The sequence below is a fragment of the Carassius auratus genome, chromosome 30 (assembly GCF_003368295.1).
Source record: "Carassius auratus strain Wakin chromosome 30, ASM336829v1, whole genome shotgun sequence".
Taxonomy (NCBI): domain Eukaryota; kingdom Metazoa; phylum Chordata; class Actinopteri; order Cypriniformes; family Cyprinidae; genus Carassius; species Carassius auratus.
In genome coordinates this window covers 3318380-3343905 of record NC_039272.1, presented here as the reverse complement: position 1 = coordinate 3343905, position 25526 = coordinate 3318380, and the positions used below count along the sequence as shown (strand labels likewise).

The 25526-nt window shown below is 38.5% G+C and overlaps 3 protein-coding genes across 3 annotated transcripts in view; all 3 read left to right on the top strand.

The window, feature by feature from the left end:
• The window catches only part of ssh1a (slingshot protein phosphatase 1a), a 31877-nt gene extending 17570 nt beyond the window's left edge, over positions 1-14307 (top strand). Inside the window, exons 3-15 of the mRNA XM_026210847.1 lie at positions 875-975; positions 3980-4044; positions 5650-5771; positions 5889-5957; positions 6214-6279; positions 7059-7253; positions 7679-7772; positions 7985-8113; positions 8391-8437; positions 8737-8883; positions 8980-9180; positions 9373-10054; positions 10137-14307. Coding sequence (XP_026066632.1) covers positions 875-975; positions 3980-4044; positions 5650-5771; positions 5889-5957; positions 6214-6279; positions 7059-7253; positions 7679-7772; positions 7985-8113; positions 8391-8437; positions 8737-8883; positions 8980-9180; positions 9373-10054; positions 10137-11210 — 2992 coding nt within the window. The 3' untranslated portion in view covers positions 11211-14307. The remainder of the gene's footprint in view (positions 1-874; positions 976-3979; positions 4045-5649; positions 5772-5888; positions 5958-6213; positions 6280-7058; positions 7254-7678; positions 7773-7984; positions 8114-8390; positions 8438-8736; positions 8884-8979; positions 9181-9372; positions 10055-10136) is intronic.
• A 6811-nt stretch (positions 14308-21118) lies between these two features.
• LOC113049926 (uncharacterized) lies at positions 21119-23629 on the top strand. The gene is made up of 2 exons (XM_026212673.1): positions 21119-21999; positions 22111-23629. The coding sequence occupies exons 1-2, from the start codon at positions 21119-21121 to the stop codon at positions 23627-23629; spliced, it is 2400 nt and encodes a 799-aa protein (XP_026068458.1).
• A 617-nt stretch (positions 23630-24246) lies between these two features.
• LOC113048888 (coronin-1C-like) overlaps positions 24247-25526 on the top strand; it is a 37540-nt gene continuing 36260 nt past the window's right edge. The window contains exon 1 of the mRNA XM_026210845.1: positions 24247-24393. The gene's annotated coding sequence lies outside the window, so the exon portion shown is untranslated. The remainder of the gene's footprint in view (positions 24394-25526) is intronic.

Below are 25526 nucleotides of genomic sequence, written 5' to 3'. Positions count from 1 at the left end.
AAAATATTCTGCACAATATTTACACTCTTTCTCTCTTTGTTTTGTTGTTGTTTTTAAATATACTTTATGTATACAGACCACATCCAAGGACAGGGAGAGGCCATATACATAACACAACCAAGTTTCATCAAACCGTCGACTAAAGTCATGTGACACTCCACCGTGTTCAGTCTAATTAACCTGAAGCATCCCTGCCCTCTTATGACAGTCTGATAATAGACAAAAGTGTTTTCTTGACAGCCCAGTAATCTCTAGAAGATATTAAGAGCATTTCTCACTTCACCAGCCGTAGTGCTGTCAGTTTTCGTTAAGGTTTATGGTTTGTGGTACAGTGCATTAGAGTAATAGTGACCCTCGGGTGGTTCACATTTCTAGAAGTGTGTTTAACTTCATGTGAGGCTAATTTGTGGCACTCCTGAAATCCCAGACCTAAAGCACCTGTGTTGAGCATACAGGTGAGTGAGGGTGAGACGGGTTGTGTAACATGCAAAATACAACCCCAGAGGTTTAAAGATGTGCAGTCAAAGATCATTCACACAAAATATGATTAACATATTGGCTGTTTGTACTTCTAAAGCACATATTGTGCATGACCATATTCTACATCCCTATTCCTACCCAACACCCTACAATGAACAACTACATTACTAACTATTAATAAGCAGCAAATTAGAAGCTAATTAAAGCAAAAGTCAAAGTTAATGGTTTGTAAATGGTGAGAATTGGACCTTAAAATAAAGTGTGACTGTGCTGTGTATTTATATGCACGTATATTTGCACCATTGTTATATTTATTCATTAAATCATTGCTGAACTTTTTGCTGTCTGTAGGATTTTCTTTGTATTACATTGACCCTTTCTCTCTCTTTTACAGTCTAAGCGAGAGCTTCTTCATGGTCAAGGGGGCCGCTCTGTTTCTGCAGCAGGGTAGCTGTCCACAGGGTCAGAGAGGTCATCCTCACCACAAACATGCAGGTCAGTCCATGCTTGCACTTCAGGGGTCTCCTCATATCACACATTAGTGAGTTTCTGCTTTTAGATGAACAGCCAAAGCGTCAACAAGTATTCTTGAATGTTCATCACAGCACAGAATGCTCATTGTTACTTGAGTGGACCTCAGTCCTTCATTAACTGTATCTCAGATGTGTTACTTACTGCAGACTGTGTCCACCCTCAGAGAGAAATTCAGAAATTGGGCAGCAGGTGCTGTCCGGCTGATGGACAGACTCGGTGCTGGCTAAGTGTTAATATATTTTTGGTTATGCTTTATTTTGATGGTCCCCTGTTAGTTTTGTGTTAGAGGAGGGTCAACAAGTGTTAAAAGATATTAATCAGACAGTCTTAATACTTGAATGAGAGGTATAGATAGAAAGGCTGTCATATTTTCTTTATAACAGTTGGTGCATACTTAATATATAAATATATTAAACTTGCATACCAATTGTGAAGCATGTTTTGTCATTTATGGGGTAAGTTGTCACAGTCTGCCAGTTTACAATCTTATTATAGGAAAATGCAGCACCAATTCATGAAACAGCTGAAATATTAAAAGATAACATACAAAAATAGAAAACCATTGTTTTATCTCTAATAAATATCTGAAATCCGTAGAAAAGAGAGTATATGTAGCAGTGTGGTTTTATTGTGCTCACATGTTTGCTCAACCAATATAAAAAAATATATAATGATTTAAAGATTTCAGTTTGGAATATAAAATTAACAAAGTTTTTAACTACAGTAGATGGACTTAAATACAACTGCAATTTTAAAAAAACGAAACCACTGTCAGAAAAACAAGCATTTGGAAAAAGTGAAAGTCTAATTTGTGCAATTTGTGGAATTTTTTTTCTTTTCTTTCTTTCTTTCTTTCTTTCTTTTTTTTTTATACATTTTAAAAAACAATTCTTTCTATTTGCATTACTTAGTAATTTACACACATGATTTGAGACATTAAATCAATCAATGAATTTCTCTGTGCAACAACAGCATACAGCATGAACTAACATCATACCATCGCCTGACTTCTTGTTGTGATGCAAGGTTTCGATTTGACCGGTTTGAACGCATCAGTAGTGTCATCACGAGCGAGTTGTTGCAGGTTTGACGAGTGGTTTTGTTTTTACATACAGTCTGACCTCAGGCCCTGTCGGAGCGCCGCTTGAGTCATGAGCTTTCGGTACAGTTTACGAATAATAATTCAACTGCCCATCAATCACAAGAGGAACAAGACAAAGACTTCCTAAAAGTGACTTAAGCAGACAGTCTAGAAGATCTGGAATCAGATTACGAGAATTACAAGTACAATTGCATCAACACTAAAAGGTGGAGAAGTCTCCGTAGAGAAACAGCGGATGTCTGTGTTAGACTAGACGACGTAGGGTTTCTCTTCCTCTGTGACAGTAGAAGTACAAAATGTTCTTCGGCAATGAGAATACTCCGCTTTTTTTCTCAACAAGACCTTCTTACAGTTTAACATTTATTCATGAGGCAAATCCTCGGCGTTCGTTCTAAATGTAAGTTAAGCTGTAAAATATCTTCTCTCCATGCTGACGTCTTTAAATGTCCTTGCTTTTAGATGTTGATGATGACGACGACAGATTTCCATCTTATTTTTGTCCTGGTAATTAAAATATAAATAAATCAATAAATGACGTCATCAGTCATCTCTATTTGCATTCATATGTCGCCGGCAGCCAGACAGTCAAAAATAGCATCAGTGCTGATTTATTAAACACTGACCAACTTCCTAAAGCAAGATACACCAAAAATATTTGCAGATGGATTCACATCTGTACCTTTAGAGGACCAGTTAAAGCATATGATGAGGAATTACATTTGTCTTAATCTTTTGAGATGTGTTCAGTGTACTTATGGAAGGACACTTCTTTTCAGATGTTTTGTTTTAGAAGGAAGTCTTTTAAACTCACCAAGGTAAGGTACAGCAAAAACGCTAATATTGTGAAACATTATAACAATGTAAACTACTTGAATTGAAAACCATAATAATAATTCTCAAAAACTTCTATGCTGCTTCTGATCAAAGCTATCCTACACTGCTTGAGCGATTCTTTTACATATCAGTTTTTTTTATCAGATAAGCATGTAAAGTTATGCAAATTCTTGTCATGGAGACCCAGAGTGGCTTGTTTTGTTGGAGGAGAGAACTTACCCTGTTCTTTTCAGATATGCTTCAAATGCAAAGCAGCCAATTAAACCGTAGAGAACATCACCTGTTGTGTTGAGTGTACTTGACAGGCTTTGGCTCTTAAGCTTCGAGTTTATTTGGTTTTCACAATTTTGGCTTTGTTCTTAACCCGCTCGTGCACTTTGATTGGCCTCCCACACGTCCCACACCAGTTACATCATTGCTTCATGGATCCAGCCAAAGCTCACAAGAGGAGGAGGAGGTTTGTTTGGGTAGCACCGCACCACAGTCAGAGGTCAGTTAGTCTGTCTTTGTTAGGAGGAGAATGAAATGTAAACAGATCTTGTTTGGCATCTCGTATTGACTTGCATCAAAAGGGGAGGGGCTTGAGTAAATCAAATGGCATGTTGTCCCATTTATAAGTATTGGCAGGGTAGAACTTATTTGCACATACCTGTTCACAATGCAGCTAGTCATGACATACTTAATCATTTCATTAAATAGGATTATCTGTGATATATTGGAATCTCTTTCCACATCCATGTGTGTTTGCACACTTTGTACTCTGGAATATCGTAAATCAGCAGCGTTATAAAGGCGTTAAACAAAAGCATACTGTTGTCTTCCCACCCAACATTTAAAGACTGATTTGTCACATCACTCACCGGGCGTTCTCTTATAAACCTTGGTTCACTAATATGACATCACCTTCAGTTATCTTGTTTCTTTTTATGGTTGTTTTCTTCAGCAGGGTTTTGAGACGCTGCTGGTGTCAGTGTAAACACAGTAGTCGTCATGTATTGTTTGGATTGTAACGCTGGTTTCTCTCCACAGGTGACTTACCTCAGCATCTGCAGGTGATGATCAACATTCTTCGCTCTGAAGATCGCATCAAACTGGTGAGAGCACACACGCTGTCAGTGACTAACGTTTTGGCAGTAAGGTACATGCAGTGAGGATGAATGGGTTTCATTGTCAAAGTGTTGCTTCAAGACTGTTTTCTTCTCCTGAGGCATGTTAAAATGGCTTACCTGCTCATCCATGGAGTAATATGTACTAATACTAGTGTCAGTCACCTGTGACATCTTGATTATCATGCACGGATCTGGATTTGTCTTCAGAAAGAACATTCCGTCATTATCCACTAAACCTAAAGACATTCCAAGCCGAACACAACAGGAGAATTTTGAAGCATCAATGACCTGTGATGGCAAAAAAAACATCCTTAAAAAGTGGTTCACTCGTAGGATGGATTCCAAGTTTATTACAAAATGTGAACTTTATTTCATGCTAAGTATACTACAAATACATTTACAAATTTGTGTACTCAATAAAAAATACCCTGCGGTTGTACTTTTAATATATTCAACTAGTATACTTAAAAGTCTGCTACCTACTTTTAACTACATTTTAATTGTGTGGAAGTTGAGCTGAGGTTCAACTAAAGATATTTGACCCTGAATCACAAAACCAGTCATAAAGGTTCAATTTAGATTTATACATCATGTGAAAGTGAATAAATAAGCTTTCCATTGATGTATGGTTTGTTAGGATAAGACAATATTTGGCCGAGATACAACTTTTTGAAAACATGCAATCTGAGGGTGCATAAAAATTTAAATACTGAGAAAATCACCTTTAAAGTTGTCCAGATGAAGTCCATAGCAATGCATATTACTAATTAAAAAATGTTTTAATATATTAACAGAAGGTCCATTTACAGGACATTTACAAAATATCTTCATAGAACATGATCCTTGCTTAAAATCCTAATTTTTCTTTTGGCATAAAAGAAAAATCCATAATTTTGACCTATACAATGTATTTTTGGCTATTGCTAAAAATATACCCCAGAAACTTAAGACTGCTTTTGTGGTCCAGGGTCACATATACTGAAGTATATTTGATTCTGCTAAAGTGAAACAACTGCAATTATGCTTCAGGTACACTTAATACTTTGCATTTAGTATTCAAAGATCACACAATCCTCATCAAGTGACATTAAAACACATTTTAGGCTTAATATTCAGTCAGCTATGTTAATAGATTTTAACTATACTTAGTATAATGTACATGTATTTTAAATAGGACTTTTTTACTAGGGTAGTAATATTAAAAATGAAGACTAAACAACATTAAACTGACATTATTTATATTTATTACAATAGAAGTACCAGAGGTGCATATCAGCTTAAATAGGAGGGCCTTATTATAATATTGTTTGACAGTGAAGGACCTTAGAGGCAAAAAGCTTGAGAAAACGGCTTTTGAAGAGTTAAAAATATAGTGCACATGGTTGATGAGCTTGACAGTCTTCATCAAAATGCCCCTGTTGTTTTACATAGAGAGAAAGATTATGTGAGAGTGAGTGACTAAAGGCTGAATTTTTTTTTTCAGGAGATCTGTTCTAGAGTTCAGAATGTTAATCTTTAATATATTTTGCTTTTGCATGTGTATGTAGTATGTGGGCCCTTTTTTTTCTCAAACTAAACTGTAATCGGCAGGCGGTGCGGTTAGAAAGCGTGTGGTCGGACCGCGTGCGGTACATGGTGGTAGTCTACACAAATGGCCGTCAGGACACTGAGGAAAACATCTTGCTGGGCATGGACTTCAGCAACAAAGACAGGTGAGACCAAATCAAATACAGTTTAGTATATCATCAAACAGACTCGTTTAAAAGTTTGTTGCCTCCTGCAGGCACACTTCATTAAGTCAAGTAAGGGAGTTTTTCTTGCTCTTACAGTAAGAACTGCTCTATTGGGATGGTGCTGCCTCTGTGGAGTGATTCTAAGATTCATCTTGATGGTGATGGGTGAGTACTGCCCCCTCTGGGAAGGGATAGGAATAGCTGTTGCTGGCCTGGCCGTTTCAACTTTTGATGCACCACCTATCTAGATAGCATGGATTAAAAACTGTGTTGAATGGATTTGTCAATGGACAATGAAGCCAATGACAATATTAAGAAGTATTCCTGGTTTTTATTGTTATTTAGAAAAGTTGTAGCTCTACTGTAGTGACGTATGGTATTGTATGATGGCCTTATTTAACCTCTCTTCTCATTTCTGCAGAGGCTTCAGTGTGACTACGGCCGGGCGCATGCACATCTTCAAGCCGGTATCAGTCCAGGCCATGTGGTGAGAAAATATCATCAATAAATAATGAACTAGAGCAATTTAAACTTGTATTTTAGACATTTCAGTCTGTAGTGCTAATGCTAATATAGAATGATTTGTGTTTACTTTATTTTTTTAGTTGTACTTGTTAAAACGTTTTTTTAAATGCTTAATGTGCTTAACTTCAGAAAATCACTCAGAACTGCTGTTTTCACAATCGTTCATGTTATGATAAATCCTGCAGTCATCTCTCTTAATCAGGTGATAAGTTACATTGAGTCTTTGTCTACTTGGCTGGGTGCATTTGCGCTCTTTTCTGTTACTGGGGTAGAGATAAAACAGCTCCTCACGGGGTTGAAGATGATGTGAATGGACTGGTCTTCAGATGTTCACATGTGCTTGGGAGTGTGACATCCTTAAATATAATAGAGATCCACACTGCCATCTGGTGACTCTTTCAAAAATCGTACCATTGCAGTACCATGGTACAGTGAATGTCATATCATTAGATGCTGTTTGAAATAAACCGTTTAAAGTGATGCTTTGATATATACAATATTGCTGAATGATTGCCATGATGGCCATTTTTGTGTAATTTTATTATGTTATTTTCACTGCTTTTTGGAGTTGTGGTTATTTAAGCTCTTTATCATTGGTCTTGAAGTGTAGAACTATTTAAAAACCAGTTTGAGATACAGTTTGACTCATTTTAAGATCACACCAGGATCTTTAAACTCCATTCTGACACTATTGGCAATGGTTTCTCCATCTTGCTCACCTTTAACCTTCTTTTCCTTCAGGTCAGCATTGCAGATTTTACACAAGGCATGTGAGGTGTCACGAAGGTACAACTATTTCCCTGGCGGCATGGCGCTCACATGGATGGGGTACTACGAGAGCTGTATCAGCTCTGAACAGAGCTGCATCAATGAGTGGAACGCCATGCAGGATCTGGAAACACTGCGACCAGACTCTCCTGCCGTTTTAATTGACAAGTGAGTGCAATCCCTGAAAGCCCAGTGTCCTTGAGCCACCAGCAGACTTAAATTAATATTTTGTTTCTTTTTTTTGAAAGTGAGTTTTTTTTTTCTTATTTCTTGTTCAAACAAAAGCAAAAGCCAGACATATTTGTTGTCACAATTGAATCTAATATTTTATCTGTTTAACAATCAGCGGTCACCTGCAGGAACTGAGGATATTTCTTTGTAAAAAAACAAACAAACAAAAAATCCTCTTTTTTTTTTTTTGGGAAAAAGCTAGGATGAAACGGAAGACATGTTTATGTTGTTCATTATATACATTGTGTAATTTTGACTTTCCTGAACAACAATAATAATAATACAAAGTGAAACCCTTCACCTTAAAACGATGCTCTAACTTGAACTGTTGATTTAGGCTGTGCTATGTTTCTGTTCCTCAGACCAACAGAGAGGGAGAGAACAGAATGTCTGATCAAAGCCAAACTCAGGAGTATCATGATGTACCAGGACCTTGAAAATGTCACGTCCAAAGAGGTCAGCAGGAAATGCAGAGAGTGCATTAAAAGTGTCAAAACAGGCCCTCCTCCTAAAAATCTGATCATAAGTGGTCACAGGAGACACAGGATCCAGCAAAGCGTCTCGACTGACCTCTTGTGATCAGATGGACCTTGATAGCAGATGTGAGCAGGGTTTATAACAGAATATTTGTTGAGACTAAGTTGAAAACCTTGTGTATTTTTGCTTAGATTCGTAATGTGCTGGAGCAACAGATGAACCGCAACCTGAAAGATTACAAAGAGTTCATTGACAATGAGATGCTGCTTATTCTTGGGCAGATGGACAAAGCCACGCTCATCTTTGACCATCTCTATCTGGTTAGTGCTGCTTTTATTAGACCCCCCCCCCCCCCCCCACACACACACACTTTTTATTGCCTTTCCTCTAACTCATCATACCCCCAAAAATATACAAACATGACAAATGACATCATTTAAATATGTACAAATAAAAACTAAAATAAAAGAATCACTGGATTGATAAGAAGTTTAATTTGTTTAATGTAAAGTCTGTTAGTTCTGTTTTTTGTCATATTTGGGGCACTGGATGCCAATTTCCCTAAAAAGCCTGTGACATGCATCATTCGTCTTTCAGGGTTCTGAATGGAATGCTTCAAATCTAGAGGAGCTTCAGGAAACCGGGTGAGTTTTACCTGTACTGACATCCTGCTGTTGTTACTCTTAAGACACTGCTTCTTTAAATGGGTTCATGTTAGGTAAAGGTGAAAGTTTAAGGTACATGTGTATCGTATCGCTTCATAAAGGGCAACATTTTCTCCTGTTTCAGCTAAAGTTCAGAGAAAACCCATCAAAGCTGTTACTTTTTAAGCAGGGTTTATTTGTAGTACCTGATCTAAGGAATAAAAATAACCTTGCATGCATATGATTTTCTACTGTCGTCAAGATGTCATCTGTGATCTCTAAATGCATTGCTCTTTTAGGGTGGGCTACATCTTAAATGTTACACGGGAAATAGATAACTTTTTCCCTGGAACATTTTGCTACCACAACGTCCGAGTGTATGACGATGAGACCACAGACTTACTGGCCCACTGGAACGATACTTACAACTTCATTGTCAAAGCAAAGTAAGGCTCTGTTTTCGATTTTTCTCTTTACAAGTAAGCAACATACTTGACTTTTTCAATGTGACTTTTCACACTCTCATGTTCTGTACTCTGCAGAATGAATCAGTCCAAGTGCCTGGTTCACTGTAAGATGGGCGTAAGCCGCTCGGCTTCTACAGTGATCGCATATGCCATGAAAGAGAACGGCTGGTCTCTGGAGAAAGCGTATAACTTTGTCAAACAGAGACGCAGTATCACCCGTCCCAATCCCAGCTTCATGAGACAGCTGGCAGAGTACGAGGGCATACTGGATGCCAGGTACAAGAGAAGTTTATTATTGTTTGTTGCTTATGTTAGTTAAAGGTTTTCCCACAAAACAAAAATTGTCACCATCTACTCATATTATTTTTTTATACAATGAAAGTCAATTGGATCCAAAGATGGATTTACATTTTTGGATGAACTATCCCTTTAATACTTTTTTAACCTTTTCTATACTTTTCTCTTCAGTAAGCAACGCCATAACCCACTGTGGCACCCTGATTCAGATTGTGATCATCCTGATTGCCAGCAAGCTGCTGCCCCTTGCTGTGTGAACTCCGAGGCTGCGGATCATGTCACCCCAGACCCCACGACCCCCCGAGTCACTGTATGCTGCGAGCCTACCGCCCACTCCTCTCCAATAAGCCTAGGTCTGGACCCAAGCCGACCACAAAATTACCACTATTACTTCCGTCGCTTGTCAGACTCAGCCCTCGACAGCGAACCTTCCACACCAATCCATGCACCACCGCCTCTGGTGGAAGTAGATCGCGTCTACATCGAGGTTGCAGATGTGGAGCAAGATGCGCTCCTCGACGATGAAACCTTCGAGGGGCGCGAGGGTCTTCCTGTACCACACTTCAGTTCCCCAGGAGAGGGCACAGCCGCTCAGACCTGTTCTCGAGGGGCAGAGCCACTGGAGGAACTACGTCTGCGGCTGGAGTTCAGCACGGTGGAGGAGGAGGATGAAGAGGAGGCTCAGAAAGAGCAAGCAGAAATGGAGGCGTTAGCAGAGGGAGCGAAGAGAGGAGATGGGAATGATAGTGAAGAGTTGTCACATGAAAAGGGGATTGATCTCGCAAGCCTGAACCATCTGTGTAACGAGAACTCCAACAACAACAACCACCTCAAAACGCAACAAACTCTAACTGTGAGTATCTCACATGATTGTATCACTGCTCTGTTACGTGTACTTTGTGTTACATAGTTACTCCTTGTCTTTTCTTGTTCAGGAAAGTGCCCATCTGAAGCAGCATCGTTCTGGTTCATCGTTCACTTCCAAGCCCACCCAGAGTGCTCTGTTGGAGGCTAACAGACGAGGCCTTGTCCCTTTACCTCTCAACAGTGTGCCCACTATCCCAATTCAGACGCCACCCTGTGCCAATTTGTCCCTGACAGCCAAGTGTGGCAAACTTGCCTCAGATCTGTGCCTTGATGCCAATGCAATATCCTTAGGGCATAAAGATAAGCCAGAAAGCAAATCTCTTGACCAAGAAACTGATAACCGGACAATGTTGCTCGAAACCAAAGGGGAAGGAGATTCCAGGCAGAAAGAGATTGATGCACAGGGTTCCTCAGCTCTACTCAGGAACGAAAGAGAGATAAATCGTTTAGAGAAGGCAGAGGCGTCTTGTTCTGTGCAACAGCAAGAGACTCTGGTACAGCTGCAACGCTCTGGCCTCGTTCGCCGACGAAAAGAACGCTTGGAAAAACTTTCCGGTCTCTTTCAGGAGCGTGCACGTGCAAATGAGCTAAGGGGAGCCAGTTCAAGCAAAACTGAGGATGCAATGAACAATTCAAGTGATTTAGCTGACCCTTTCCACAGGCCCATCGGAGCACACGCAGATTTTGCTACTGAAGTGGCGGTGCCGCTGACGAATGAGGCTTTGCTGGCTGTCCTCGGTTCAGGCGGCTTGACACCAGTCTCGTCCCCGCACGGTTCCACGCTCACCCGCAGCTCCAGCAGCGACAGCCTACGCAGCGTCCGCGGCAAACCTGGCCTTGTGCGCCAACGTACGCAAGAAATCGAAGCCCGAATGAGACTCGCAGGACTTACAGTACCTTCCCGACTGAAACGCTCCAACTCGCTCGCCAAACTGGGCAGCCTAACCTTCTCATCCGAGGACTTGTGCTCGGCATGCTCCTCTGACGCCGGGACCCTTCTCATGCACTCATTGTCCCCAGAACCCGAGCGCTCGCTCAGCCCGGAATGGGCCAAACCCTGGCCCTCTTCCTCCTCCTCGACCTCCACAAACATGGAGGTCTTCAACCAAGGTGAAGCAGCACCTGAAGAGTCCAAGAGCTGACAGTGGGAGATTTTAGCGCAACAGTACCTTCGGTTTCAGCTTCACTTGCAGCAATATTTATAGTTTTTTTTTTTTTTACATTTCAGCCACTTGGGAACGTTGACCATTCACGGAAGAGTGAACATGAATGGAAAAGTGTCTTCAACTAAAGAACTGCTTTCTGTTATGAATATAAACATAATATTCAATAGGTAGAAGTCTGGACAGGCTTTCGTTGCATGGATCCCAAACGGATGTGTATTGCACTGACTGACAAACAGTTTGTGAGGTTTTCACTGCTCTTCCTCTCTGCTGTTCTGAAGCGAAATAAGCACTCGCCATCCCAGAGGCTGTTACTTGAAAGCATCAAAATAGACCATTGTGTAATGTTTCCATCAGCCCACCCATTTATCACACCATAAATCACTTACAGTATTTGTGGCCCAGTATGAGTCACAGATTCCTTCGGACATGGGTTGCTTCCTGGCTGGATAGTAAAAGGAAATGGACTCTTTGCAGTGATTAGGAAAGTTCTTTGTGTGCCGATGGACTCTTTTATCATTCGCAGAGCACTGATGATTCACTTGCAGGTTTCAAACCAATACCTCATACCAGTACAGTTTGGGAGTCTTCTGTCTTTCTAATACTTGATGAAGAGGGTGAGGAAAGACAATCATTTCGAAGGATAAAGAAAATCAGAGGCGACTTCAAGCTGCTGTTCTCCTTCCACTGAAACATTCATACATACACTGTCCATGTTGCTGTCAAAATAGCAGGAGGGTTTTTGGGAAGTGTTTGGATCGACATTACTGTAACAGTCTCTAATAAGCACATACATGTATTGTTAGGATTTTATATCAAAGGGAGCTCCTACATTGTAGTTTCTCTAGCACCTCTTAGCTCCGTGTTTCCAAATGCGATACAAATCAGTCATTTACCCAGGTATAGAACGCCGACTGTTATTTTTCAACACTTGTTACCTTTGTTCCAGAGGCAGTGGCTTGTTTAGGCAGTTTGCTGATTGCCACCATGCTATGGCTCTACTGTTCTAACTCATGTCCTGTTCGTACTCCGCAATGAAATCAATGGAAGGTAGATTGGCTTTTGAATCAAATCTATACAGAAGTAGAACTGAAGGAGAATGCTCCGAAACATGATCAAACAACACTTACAAATCAAAGATGCGGCTTGGTTTCAACAACTGTTCAACTGTGAGTTTGTGTATCTGTAAGAGAAAAAATAAGAAATCATATTTCGGATTTATGAATTTAAACAGATTTTTTTTTATAACCATTAACATTTTATACATCGTTTTACTTGTTTTAATTTTTTTTTCTTGGTTTTCTTTCCTGTGATCAATTCCCATTACTCTCAGTGATGAGTCCCTTTAGATTCTCACGAATGAAGTGCAATCGATTTTAAACTGGCATAAAATAAAAGCCATTACAATGATTTAGAAATATTTTTTAATCTAAATAATAAATTGCTAATATATCATTTTGCAAGATGGTAAAAATAAGTTATATTATTTGAATGGAAAATGAATAAAAAAAAATAGGAAATCATTTTATACATTGAAGCAAAACGTAATTTCTTATTTTGGATTTTATAGATTTTATTTGATATTGGAGTTGAAATTTGTCCCAGACATGGTTCTTGACAGTGAGATTCCCGTTTCTGTGTCTAAGTCTGAGCACACTTGCCATAGCAGTTTATCACAAAAGCTTTGATAAATGACATTTGTTCATGTCCATGTGTCAGCAGGCCTTTATTTACCGATCAGCTTGTGTTGAAGTACTTGAGGTTTATTATGCAGCATACTTTTCCAATATTTTTTTTTAACTGATTTCGTATGTGTATCTATGCTACCACCTCAAGTTTGAGCAACAGAAATGTGAAGATCGCGAGTGAGCGGTGCCTTGCACAGCGGCTGCACCGCTACTGTGAACTATTTATGAACCCTTTCAGAATGTGTGTGTGTGTGTGTGTGCTTTAATGTTAATGCTCATAGTATACACACAGTCTCCACCTCTACACACACACACTGCAATACACTGTATGTAAATATGTATGTGAGTCATATTTACAGAATTTCTGGAAGTTCATGGTACTTGCATCTGAAAGTCAACTTGAATCAGTTCCCCTGTTCTGTAGGAGATGCTTGCCTGAATGATTTCTGGTTGATTGAACGAGTTTCCTCAACACTATTTAATCATCCTTCTGAGGGCTGAATATAAAAACTGAGAAGAAAGAAGCCAGAAAGCCGTTTAGTGTCATGAACCGTTGCGTGCATCCTTCTTAAATGTGTCCCAAGCCCTCCCTCCTCTCACCCAAGTCTTTGACATTTTGTGTCTGATGCCATATTGAGGTCAAATCGGAGTCCAAGATCACAGATTAAATGTTATTGGTTGCCTGCATTGTCTCGTGTCATCAACATCAAGTGCCTTACCCAGAAGCACTAGAGGCATTGTTCTGTGTTGACTCCCATTTGATAATGTTGCCAGTTAAAGCAGAGGCCAAAGGGGTTACATGGGCACATTTTAAAGCTGGAAACATTATCCTGTCATACACTCCTACATTTTATTGTTGAATTAGAGGAAATAGAAAAGCATCATTCAAATTTGGCATTATTTCCTTTTACACCGCAAACTCATCAAAGTTGTCGCCAAGTTTTGGAGGGTTTTCCCTCCAAAAGATTTGATGCTATTCAAGTATGAAGTGATAGCCAAAGTTCTGCATTGAAGATCAATATTACATGCCACATTTGTTGACGCTGATGCTGTAGATTTAAGCTATCAGTGGCTTTTTTTCTTTTTTTTTAGAATGTAACACTGGTCTGTTCCCAAATCATCCACTGACTTTCATCTAGTTGGTTATTGAGCCTCTTTTTTTTTTTCTTTCTTTTTTTTGTCAAATAGCGATGCTGTTAAACTGCGATGCTCACCAAACAGGGAGCGCTCGCTCCTCATCCGGTCATCATTGTTATCACTATTATGTATGCAGTAATTTTTTCCTTTGTGCTGCAGATTTGCTGTAGTTTCAATGCATATTGCACTTTGTACATTTTGTTGATGATGTACTGTATGTGTTTATTATGGGAATAAACGTTTTCTTTCAATCTTTGTTTTTCTTGTCATGTTTGCTACATTTACTTGCTGAATGCTTCAATCTGACTCTGATTTGATTGACTAAGAGCACTTTAGTATTCTGACATCACAGGGTGCCATCTGTGCTCTATCAGTATATTCTGGCATGGATGTGCAGTTATGCAACTACAGGCTAGACCTCCCTGCATACGTGACGTCAGAGGTCTTACCGCAGGCTTTGAGGCTGTAGGAAAGACAGGGTGATTAATGACCATCAGATCATCTCAGAATAAGTTTGGTCATTGCATTTCTTTTTCTTAACAGGGATGAAATTTTAGCTGGGACTTACCTTATTTTTTTTGTAAAGGGAAAAAAAAACCTGCAGGCAGAAATAAAGTTATGATAGTGAAGAAAAACACACATTTGTTGTAATTTATGATAAGAGGATAAAATGATTTTATTTTGTATTAAATAGTTATTGATATAGCAAATAAGTGATGCAGTGGCCTTAAATGTGTTTGCATTTGTCACATTTAAAAAAATAAAAATGTCTAAATGTCATTTCATTGGCTATTTTATGGCATCTGCAAAAAAAAAAAAAAATGTGTGAAATATCTTGATAAAAAAATAAAAATAAAAGAACATCATTTGATATAGAAATGTTTTGGAATATTATCAATGTCTATACTGTCAGTTTTGTCCAATTTAATGCATCCTTGATGAATAAAAGAATATTAATTTCCTTTTTAAAAATTCTCACTGACTTCATACTATATTTATGTGTTTGTACATTTAGTATTTAAGAAACACAATAGTTTATAATTATTTAACAGTAATTGCCACTTGGTTTGATATTTTCTTATATAATGCATTGTCATTCTTACATTCTGATGTCTGGGTTAAGTGTCCAATTCTGTAAAATACCTTGATATTCAGCAGGTTCTGCGATTCTACTTCTGCGCGGCCTGTTTTTTTACTCTTCAGCCTCTGTGTCTTGTGAACTGTGTGCCGAAGTCATTTCTCCTTTATTATTATCTGAGAGAGAAAAGAGAGCATCCTGTTATGATCATTGCCATGGTGACCAGTCGCATAACAGGGAGATTTATAAGGCTTTGTTCCTTTGTTTTTGCAGCTTCTTTTCAGGCACACTTTAGTCAGGATCTATACTCCCTTCTAACTTGTGAATCATATCAGGAAACTTTCACTGAACTTTGACCGGGGAGATTGGTGCATGGCAGTAATGCTGACAGGGTGGTACCACAATGATACCAAGCTCTCCTCACTTCCTGTATCTCTGTTAACATGACTTTCAGTGTCTCAGTTTACACAGACTTTACGATTACTGCTATTTTGGGAGAAGCAAAGAGCCCCAAGACAGTCTCACTCCTAGTATGTATCATTGCAACCTTTATGGAATGTGTGTTGGATTTGATCAAAGGAATGCTCAAAAAAAAAAAAAAAAAAAAGTCAATTTAATCCGTAGATAAAAAAGAACCAAAGTGAACACAGAGGGAGTGATTCTTAAGCTGAGGATAACTATGAAGTGCTCAGTGGACACATGAACTGTAATAGGATATAAAGCATACACAGATCACAGCTCAGTAAAACTGCTGCGGGTTAAAAGAAGAGTCTGCTGATGTCATGTTTTGTGCTTTGAATAAAGGCCTCTGCTTTGAGAAACATTCTGAAGGACTGGGACAAATCTGCTATTATTAATACTATTAAGTCAGATGTTTTAATAGGCACAGATCAGCAGAAAAATACAAATCTGTCATCATTTTCTCAGCCTCATTTTGTTTGAAATCTGTCTGAGCTTTTAGGCTGCTCATGTTGCTATTTTCCATGTCCAAAAATGGCAAAAAATTTAAAGGTGACATATCATGAAAAAGAGATTTAAGTGCTATATTCGGGTCTCCGGTGCATGTACCAAAACAGAAAACGTGAAAAAAGAACAACCCCTTATGTATGTTTGGTAAGCCTTTCTCAGATTTCTCTCCCCCTGTAAAGTAGGACAACTTATAATATTATAGCAAACTTGTATTTTACAGTTTAAGCGCAATAAGACATGAAAGAGAACTTAGTTTAGTACTCACACGCCGCGTGACAGCCGCTTTCTGTGTCCGTGCTTGTGCTCAGAAAATTGTATATCAGAAGCACATCATGATTTCAGCGCCATAGACACGATAATCAAAACTAAACAGATGTTTTTTTAGCAGAGTATCTGAGGTAGGAGCTGTACAGGCACAGCTGTATTCTGGAAAAGGGGGCGGGGAGCAGCAGCTCATTTGCATTTAAAGAGACATGCAGGAAAACAGAGTGTTTTTTTCTCTTCCACTCAGTTTAGACATTTTCAAAATGATATAATAAATGATCTGTGGGGTATTTTGAGCTGAAATTTCAGAGACACATTCTGGTGACAACTGATTCTTATATTAAATATCATTTCATAAAAAGGAGCATGAAAGGTCTATTTGAAGTCTGTTGAAGTCATTTGATCTTGTGCCAGAAATGGACCGAAACGGAAGTCATTGTTTTCTTAAAGTCTTTGACATTGCTGTCAAACCTCATTTATGACATTTATCAATGACATCTTCTGTTGTTATCAAAAATAAAGATTCCAAAGAGCGTTTCTGCAGCTATGCCACAGAAGAACCATTTTTGGTTCCCCAAAGAACCTTTCAATGAGACCTTCTTAATGGAACCATTTGTTTGTATTGTGTAGAACATTTTAAAAATATGAAGAAACTTTTATGAAATGGAAAGTTAATAGATGTTAAAGGTCCTTCATGGAACCATAAATGCCAAGAAGGAGTGTAGCATGAACAATGACTCTGTCGTTTAATGATACTTTTTCTCATTTTTGAACAACTCGGTGTCCATCCACTTTTGTGTAATGGAAAATAGCAGTGTGGACATTCTGCTTAACATCTCCTTTTTTGTTCTCCGGTGCAAAGGAGATCATAAAAAAATATTTTTTGGGGTGAACTGTCCTTTAAACATCTAATTGCCAAAGTTATTATGCTTCTATACAGGGAGAGGACTTACTTACTGCATTAGGCAAATGTGACTGTGACATCACAAGAGAGTAATAAAAGCCCATTTGCCAGCAGAACTCAGCCAGAACATCCATCCATCCAACAAAGAGTGGTCTTGTCCTGGAGTTACAGTGCAGTCACAGGAGGATGTGAGTATCCACTTCCTTACTTGAGACAATCTGTTACCTTGATTCTGTGGTGTGCTGTCCACTGAGTAGAACCTATGGTTACTTGGATTTGGATCTGAACACTTGTCGATTGAGACAATAAGCTTTCTGAGACAGTGGAGAGACGTTTCTTATAGTTGTTGTTCATGTTATTTGGATTCTGCATACATGGGAGAGGCAGCGAGCCACAAGGAAATCAAGTGACTTGCCTTAAGTGTCAGGGTGATGGATGCAGCACAATGGTGCCGTTGTGGAGGTTTAGGTGGATGTTCTTGCACAGGGAATCCTGTCCCTGTCTGCACACACTTTGCAGAAAATGTAATGAGGAAATGTTAAAAGTCTAATAAATTATTAATGCTACTACTATCCCATTTAACAACAACTGTCTGATATATAAACAGAGACCTAACAAAGATAAGAGGTGTTTTGAGCTATGAGACAATGTAATTAATCGTCTATTCTAGTCTGTTCAGGACAGGATCGAAAACGTCACTGTGTAGCCACGTTTCAACTTTGCTGAACTCTGTCATATGGCGAGGAAGCCTCCAGTTATGTGGCGAGTTCCTGTGAACGTGTTTGTGAGGGCTGTCAAAGCAGATGAACTGAAACACACTGTCACTTCAGAGACTTATATTTTTTATGTGTTTACAGTAGAGGCCTTCTGCATTACTCCTGCTGTAAATATATATATGCATATATTCTAGCTGCACTTCAGATTTAAATAGATATTTTTCCCAAAATTTCATGTGTTTGCCATGTGTGTCCTCATGAATCATAAAATAACAGAATGCTTAAATTAGTCACAGTATTTAATACATTTAATACAATAGTTATATGCGATGCAAGATACATTTTTAAATAAAAGATTTTAATTGTATTTGTATTTTTTTTTTTCACTATTAGCCCTATTTCTCACAACTGTATTATATATATTATATATTTTTATATAATATAGAAATAAATATTTATATTATAAATAATATATAAATATATATTTTTTACAGAACAATAAGCCTGTTTACCATTTTTTCCTTTCTATTTATTTATTTATTTTATTGTATTTTAACTGAAAAATTTTCAGCCCTAAATATTTTACAAACTGTCCAAAAGTTGAGAATTTTCATTGAAAAAGCTTCTTGATCACCAAGGCTGCATTCATTTGATCAAAAATACATTAAAAACTGTAATATTGTCAAATATTATTACAGTTTAAAATAACTGATTTCTAATTTCATTTTTAAGTTTTTAGAAAGTTCAAAAGAACAGCATTTATTGGAAACAAAAAATTGTTTATAACAGTATAAATGTCTTTGTTGACACTTGTTGAAAAAGTATCACTGTCTTTCAAATATATATTAAATGGCTGTGAAATCACAAAGTGAGGCTAAATTCTGAGACAGAATATATCTAGTAGTATTATTTGGCCCTAACAAAAGCAGAATTATTAATAAATGGGACATGACCCAGCCACAAATGATCCATAATGCAGTAATGATGACAAATACAATTTCACTTTTATGTTCACACTGCTTTTTGCTCAGAGAAGGGAGGCATTGACAGATGAAAAGAGGAATCCAAGATTTTATTTTTGGAGATGCGCAGACAGGAAATGGATTGGAAGTGTGGCCCAAAGTAGAGACTTCATCAGTGGTTTTCATGAGCCCATAAGCCCTTCAAATGATGTGTGACAGAGCACAAGATTATGATCCAGTGTGTGTGTGGGGATTGAATCATTTGTGTCACTCGATTCGTCAACAAGAAGCCAAATGCCACTCTTTTCCACCTCTCAAATCTAGTGCATTTAATACATCTAATATACATTGATCAAGCATCAAATAGTCAATGCTTATCTCAATATACTTTATATGTTCAGAACAACCTAAAATAGTATTTTTAGGGTTTCTCTGACTGACAATTCAACAGACAGACAGATGGATGCTATATACTATAAATGTCTTTGATATTTTTATAATGTTGGTGTGAACTTGCAGATTCTGTGAGATCTCATGACTCTAATTCCTGGTGTTCTTGCTGACGGTACAGTTCATGTAACGAGACAAGCATGAACAGTCAATGGCTGCTCGGACATGCTGTAGTCACAAGACACGAGGAAAGAAACACTGTTCCCACCAAAGTCGAGGTTCAACAAAAGCACATTGCTGCTTTTTCATTTTGTTAGTTTTTTTGCAATGGTGCAGTAACTAGCGTTTTGTAGTTACTCAAGTATTTTAATGGTTACTTTTTTTATATCTGTATATTTATTTACACATATATTTGTGAATAAATCAAACCATTGGGCTGATTATTTTCTATGTAATTAATAAATTGCGCTGAATGATTCATTTGTGAAATTGACTGATCTGATTAACAACTGATCAGTGATTCACTCAGAGTGAGTCTCTTTAACAAACAACTGAATTGGTCTCGATGATGAAGAATGATCCAGGAGATCCTTTTTTCTCAAAGCAATAAAAATCATAAATAAAAGATCCTTAAGGTTTAAGTATGCTCCTCATAATTTATAACAATTTAATACTAAGCTCTAATCTACTTAAGCTCAAAACTTTGGTAAATTAAATTAAATGTATTTGGTTGAGATTCTTATGTAATAAATGTTAATTGTGGCTAATTATGGTTTTATTTGTTTAAATAGTTTTTTACTTTTTGTGAGTTTTTGAGTATCTCAATGTTGACTTTTTATTTTAGAATTCTGTAGTTGTATATTGTAATTATGATTAGCCAAAAACAAGTGTTTTTTACTTACATGGTGGAAATATAATTAATTTATATATCAATATTATTAATACATAAGTACATTCAAAAGTAAAAAGGTTGTACTTTTATTCAAGTGAAAATGACAAAGAGTGTGTTTACTTTTATTGATAATATTTAAGCAGGGCATCTGTATATTAATTCATGTAAAGTACTTCATCCACCAGTGTTATTTAAGCATTAATGAGATACTATTATAGTTTTATTCTATTTCAACATTTTTTTTTCATTTTCATTTTAATAAAAGTTTTACAGTATATAAGTTAAAGATTTAAATTTAGTTTTAGTGGCTTTGTTTAATTAGTTTGTTGTGGCGTTATTTTTAATTTGAATGTTTGTTTCAGTTTTAATTTTATATTTTAGTACATCAAGTTAAACTAAATGAAAATGATGAAACTTTGCTTTGGCAACTAGCTAAAATAACTAAGTTTAAAAAAATAATATTTTACTTCAGTTAACGTTTATTTTATTGCAAGTAATAGAAATGTTCTGAGTTTTCTTTTTTAGTTTTATTTAACTCTAATAACCTTGTCAATCCGCACTTTGAGCTTTTTAGTAGTTCAGTCCAGAAACTAAGAGACTTCCATAAAGTAAGACGACAAGAGCAAAAGATCAGGTAAAGCAAACAGAACAAGTCCGATCTGACTGTGATTTTAAGACTGGGCTCATCCGGAATAACAAGCAGAGACAGATACAGTAGGCGAAAAAGACAGTTAGTGAGCATCACACTGTGTACAGAGGAGTGAAAGTGTGGAAGAACTTCAGATAAACACTGGCACAAGCTGCATGCCAGAGTCATGCCATCATTAACATCCTGTGCTCTGCAACAACACACTGCCAATAACATCTTGCTCACTTTTTTCCACAGAATGGGACAAAACCAGGGCAAGGAGGGGGAGCCAGGGCAGGACAACAGCTCTGAAGGACCAGAGGAAAAGGGACCAAGCCCAGACCCTGGGGGAGCCAAAGAGGAAGGAAATCTAACCATTGAAACTCATGGAGTCGGGACAGATGAGGAGAACGGTGGAGGGTTGGATGGAGGCCCAGGCAGGGAGTCACCATCACCTACACCAGTGCACGCTTTGGATTCTCATGATAAGGTGTGCGCTCCCACGGAGGGAGGAGATGGCGAGAAAGAGGGAGGAAGAAAGAGTAATGAGGAAGGCAGGGCTGGACCGCTGGCTTCACAGCAGCTGAATGGAATCACACAGTCTGACAGTGAACCAGACCACGAGAGAAAAGACTTGAAGAGTACACTAGAAGACCGTCTGGAGAACTTTAGGTGTGACCTTCCTGCTAAAGACAAAGCTGAAAACGGATACAGAGGAGAAAACAAGAGTAAGAAGTGCGCTTCACATGTAAAGAACAAAATGGAGTCTGATTGTCGAGATGATGACAAGCTGAAGAGCCAGGAGAAGGACAGAAAACTCGATTTTGAAGCTACCTGTGATATTACAGGGCCTACCTTGGAGATTCTGGAAGGGAAGGACGTTTCAAAACCACGTGGTGGGAACGCCAACACAAATGTTCACTTCACAGTTCTAGACCAAGCGTTAGTCATTACAGAAGACATCAAGTTGAAGACCAGCATGACTGAATCGCAGAACAAGAGGACGATTAACAAGCCCACAACATCAAACCTTGTGATGAACTCACAAGCAGAAACATCAAAGGACATCACTGAGGCAATTGAGCACAGCAATGAAGAAATACAGAGGGAGCTGCCAGAGAAGAACGCCGAAACCCAAGGGTGGTCAGTGAAGGGTGTCTGCAGAGCCAGAGAACCAGAAACCTCCAGCGCTGATCACTCGTCCCTGATGAATGCAGAAACCCAGGGGCAGTCGATGAAGGATAGAGCCAGAGAAAACGTTACGGGCCGTCAGCCAACAGAAGATGTCATAAAGACCAGATTTACTAGTTCAGCTCTGGCAGGTGCGGATTTACCAAGCAAAGCTGTGAGTCTGAGCCCAGAGGACCTCAGTGCCTTAGAAGTGGCATCCAAGAGCTATCGACAAATATCTGCAGGCGAATTCACACAGGACGAGTTTCAGAAAGAAAGGCAATTTAATGTGTCAGACTCTGAGAGCCCTTGGACCAAGGAACATTCACTTGGGAGATCACCCGCTGGAGGTCACAAAAATAAAGATGGCATGAGAGAGAGCGAAGAAAGAGAATATCTGGAATCTGCTTCAAAGGGTCCCTATCATTCCTATGCAAAGAAAACCAAGATAAAAGATCATTCTCTGTGTGGAACAGAAACAGAAGAGGGTTGTTTTGTGACATCTAATATTGCCATTGTAGGAACGCGGGGTGAAAACAAACCATGGCTACAAAGATATGAAGATGAGAAATGCATTGCATTCTCTGAAGACATTACAGATTCGAACCCCCCTTGTAAATCTGATGTTCAAGTTATGCAAGAAAATGAAAAGGAGGATTTCCCTCTTTCAGCAAAGGCCAAAGTACACACAGAGAAAAGTCTGGAATGGTTTCTGGCTGAAGAAGTGATAAAACCCCTTCCAGAGACTGTGAAGGATACCACATATGAGATGGATCCAGAATGTTCCTCTTCTGTAAGTGCACTGATTGATGTAGAAGAGCAACAGAGGATTGTGGGAAACGCTAACTCGGCCGACATGACGTCATCAGAGAAAGACAAGGTCGGCAAGTCTACGATCAGCTTGTGTAAGGAAACATCTGCAACTGGTTCCATCTCTGAGCTCATTGCTGGTCCTGAGACAACTTCAGTTCGCATTGATGATAGGCCAAGTGTGGACAAGAAAACAGAAGTCACTCTTTCTGCTTCTTCTCAGCTTCAAGAAACATTTTTTTTGAAGGTTTTAACAAATGCAGATGTATCCGGTCAGGTCCGGGATAGTTGTGCTGCCGGAGCTGCATTGACAGACAACACATCTGCTGCAAAAGATTTGCAACATTCCTCCTCCGTGTGCAACCTTATAAGTATGCAAGCTAATGAGAAACAAGAGCAGAACAAGCTGTCGACAAATACAAATTGTTATATGTTAGAGGAGAAACATTCAAGCCAGCTTGACCGAAAGCATGCAACAGAAAGCAGCCCAACCACCATCATGGAAGCACCACAGGGTGCACAGAAAAGACATGTTTCTGATATGATAAAGGAAACTATTGAGTTGCAGAAGAAGATGAAGGAGTGGTCCAAGCCCGCTGAGGCCCGGGTCGATCTGACCTTAGATCCAACACAGTCTGTGAAAGTGTCACAGATGAAAGCAGCGTTTGATTCACCGAAGAAATCACCTGACAAAGCATTAGAGAGAAAACCTTCAGTAAGAAAAGGTAGGAACATTTCTGAGAAGGATGCAATTCATGTAACTCCCTTGGGATGGAGCAGAAGCCCCTAGTGTTGCATTGTTTTGTTATTAAACCAGACCAAACTGGAATGCTTACAACTACCATATTATTGTATTTTTACATTCTTTTAAAAAAGAAAAAAAATCATATTTGCATTGCAAAGCCATTAAAATAGCTAATTATTAATGACATATTGTCCGATTCTTGTACATAAATGTTGGAGGAACATTCTAAACAAATTGTTTAAACATTGTTTAATTATATAGAATATTGTTTATTATTGACCAAATTTATTTATTTATTGCATTATGGTGCCATCTTGTGGAGATCACCATCAACATATAGGTTGAGTTCAAACAAGCAAACAGATATCCAAAATTCGTGTTTATACCTATACCTCATTGTTCTCTGACCATGATACTATAAGCTTACTAACCGATGTAATTTAACGTTTACTGACTTCACTGTATGTATGACGTCCCCAAACTGGTTTTACAAGTGAGTGCAGTCACGTCGTCCACATCGAACTTCATACCTGTTTACGCTCCGAGAGGGCGGGGCTACGATTAATTTGTTTTGTGATTGGCGGCCTTTGACGCCACTCATTCATCTTTTGTCTAATTGCGTTCTTCTTGGGGCGGAGAAAACGAAACAAGGCGTGGCTTCCGGCGAGTCTCGGACAATTTGAGTGAGGCAGTAGCAGAAGCACAGGGAACATTTGCGCGATCAGTGACTGCTGCTGGGAAACTAAAGCTGTCTTTAGTACAGAATTGAAGTCGTGCCTGGATATATTTTTCCTACGACAGCTGAGAAGGTAAGAACAGGCCCATACTCATTCTGTCACGTAATGTTTGTATCACGAGGCGAAGATAGCGTTGCTGTGCGTAAGTTTCAGAATCTGTCCATGCGAAGGGATCATGGCAGCGTGGATCAGGCCAGATGGGCTGATCTGCAGTGCTCAAAACGCGGGATTGATTTAATAAATTTCATATCTGAACTTACATGCTTTTAGGGTGGAACATGTATTGCTGTAATTTGTATGAAAGGATTAGGTAGCCCTTCTGACTTTGTGTTTAAACAGTGTGGGAAGCGAAAGTTGCTGCAGCTGGGTCTGTTTGAATTTTTGAATTAAAACTAATCCTAATAGTAATGATCATACGAAACGTTCGTTTTTTTGTTTTGTTTCAAATTGCTAGTTTAGAATGTTCGAATCTTTCATTTGAAATTGGAACGTTCGAATCTTGGAATCTTTGTTTGCTGTCACATTAGAAGTTCAGAGAGCGAGAGGTGATCCCTTAAACAAATAAAAGCTAAAGTTTAACCATTTTAATGTGCAACCAAAGTCAATGTGATTTATCACAATTTTTGGCAGTTTGCTTTGCTGATGTCAGTTGTTAGAACTGTCAGTCTGGTCTGGTTTGTCCTCTGTTCACTGTTCAGAGCAAAAATGTAAAAAGTTTATATCAGGATGAGATCGAAGGGTCAAGCCTTGGAACAAATGATCTTCAGAAAATATTCAGAATAATCAAATTGGTTTAATAAATCAATACACATGCAGGGGAAAATGTCGAGAGATTAGTGGCCAAAACGTGTATGAACAAGTTGGCTGAACTTCCTGTAGGTGTGGATTATCTTGTTAGATCCAAGAGGGTGGATTCATTAAAAATCATCTTTGAAACTAAATGTAGTGTGATGCCTTTGTGCAAGTTAAAGTATTAAATATTATGATACGATTAGCACTTTTGAGAAATGATGTTAAAGTGATGATATACTTGAGATAAAGTCTTTAGAGAAGAAAAAGGTGTTTTATTCTACATAGAGCGGCTCGCCCCTTTATGAGCTCTGTCATGTTGACAACCTGTGATTGTTCTTGTCATACAATTGAAAGACTTGCTATCAATTATACATTTAATGTAAAAACAGATCTGAGGTTCAGATTAAATGCAG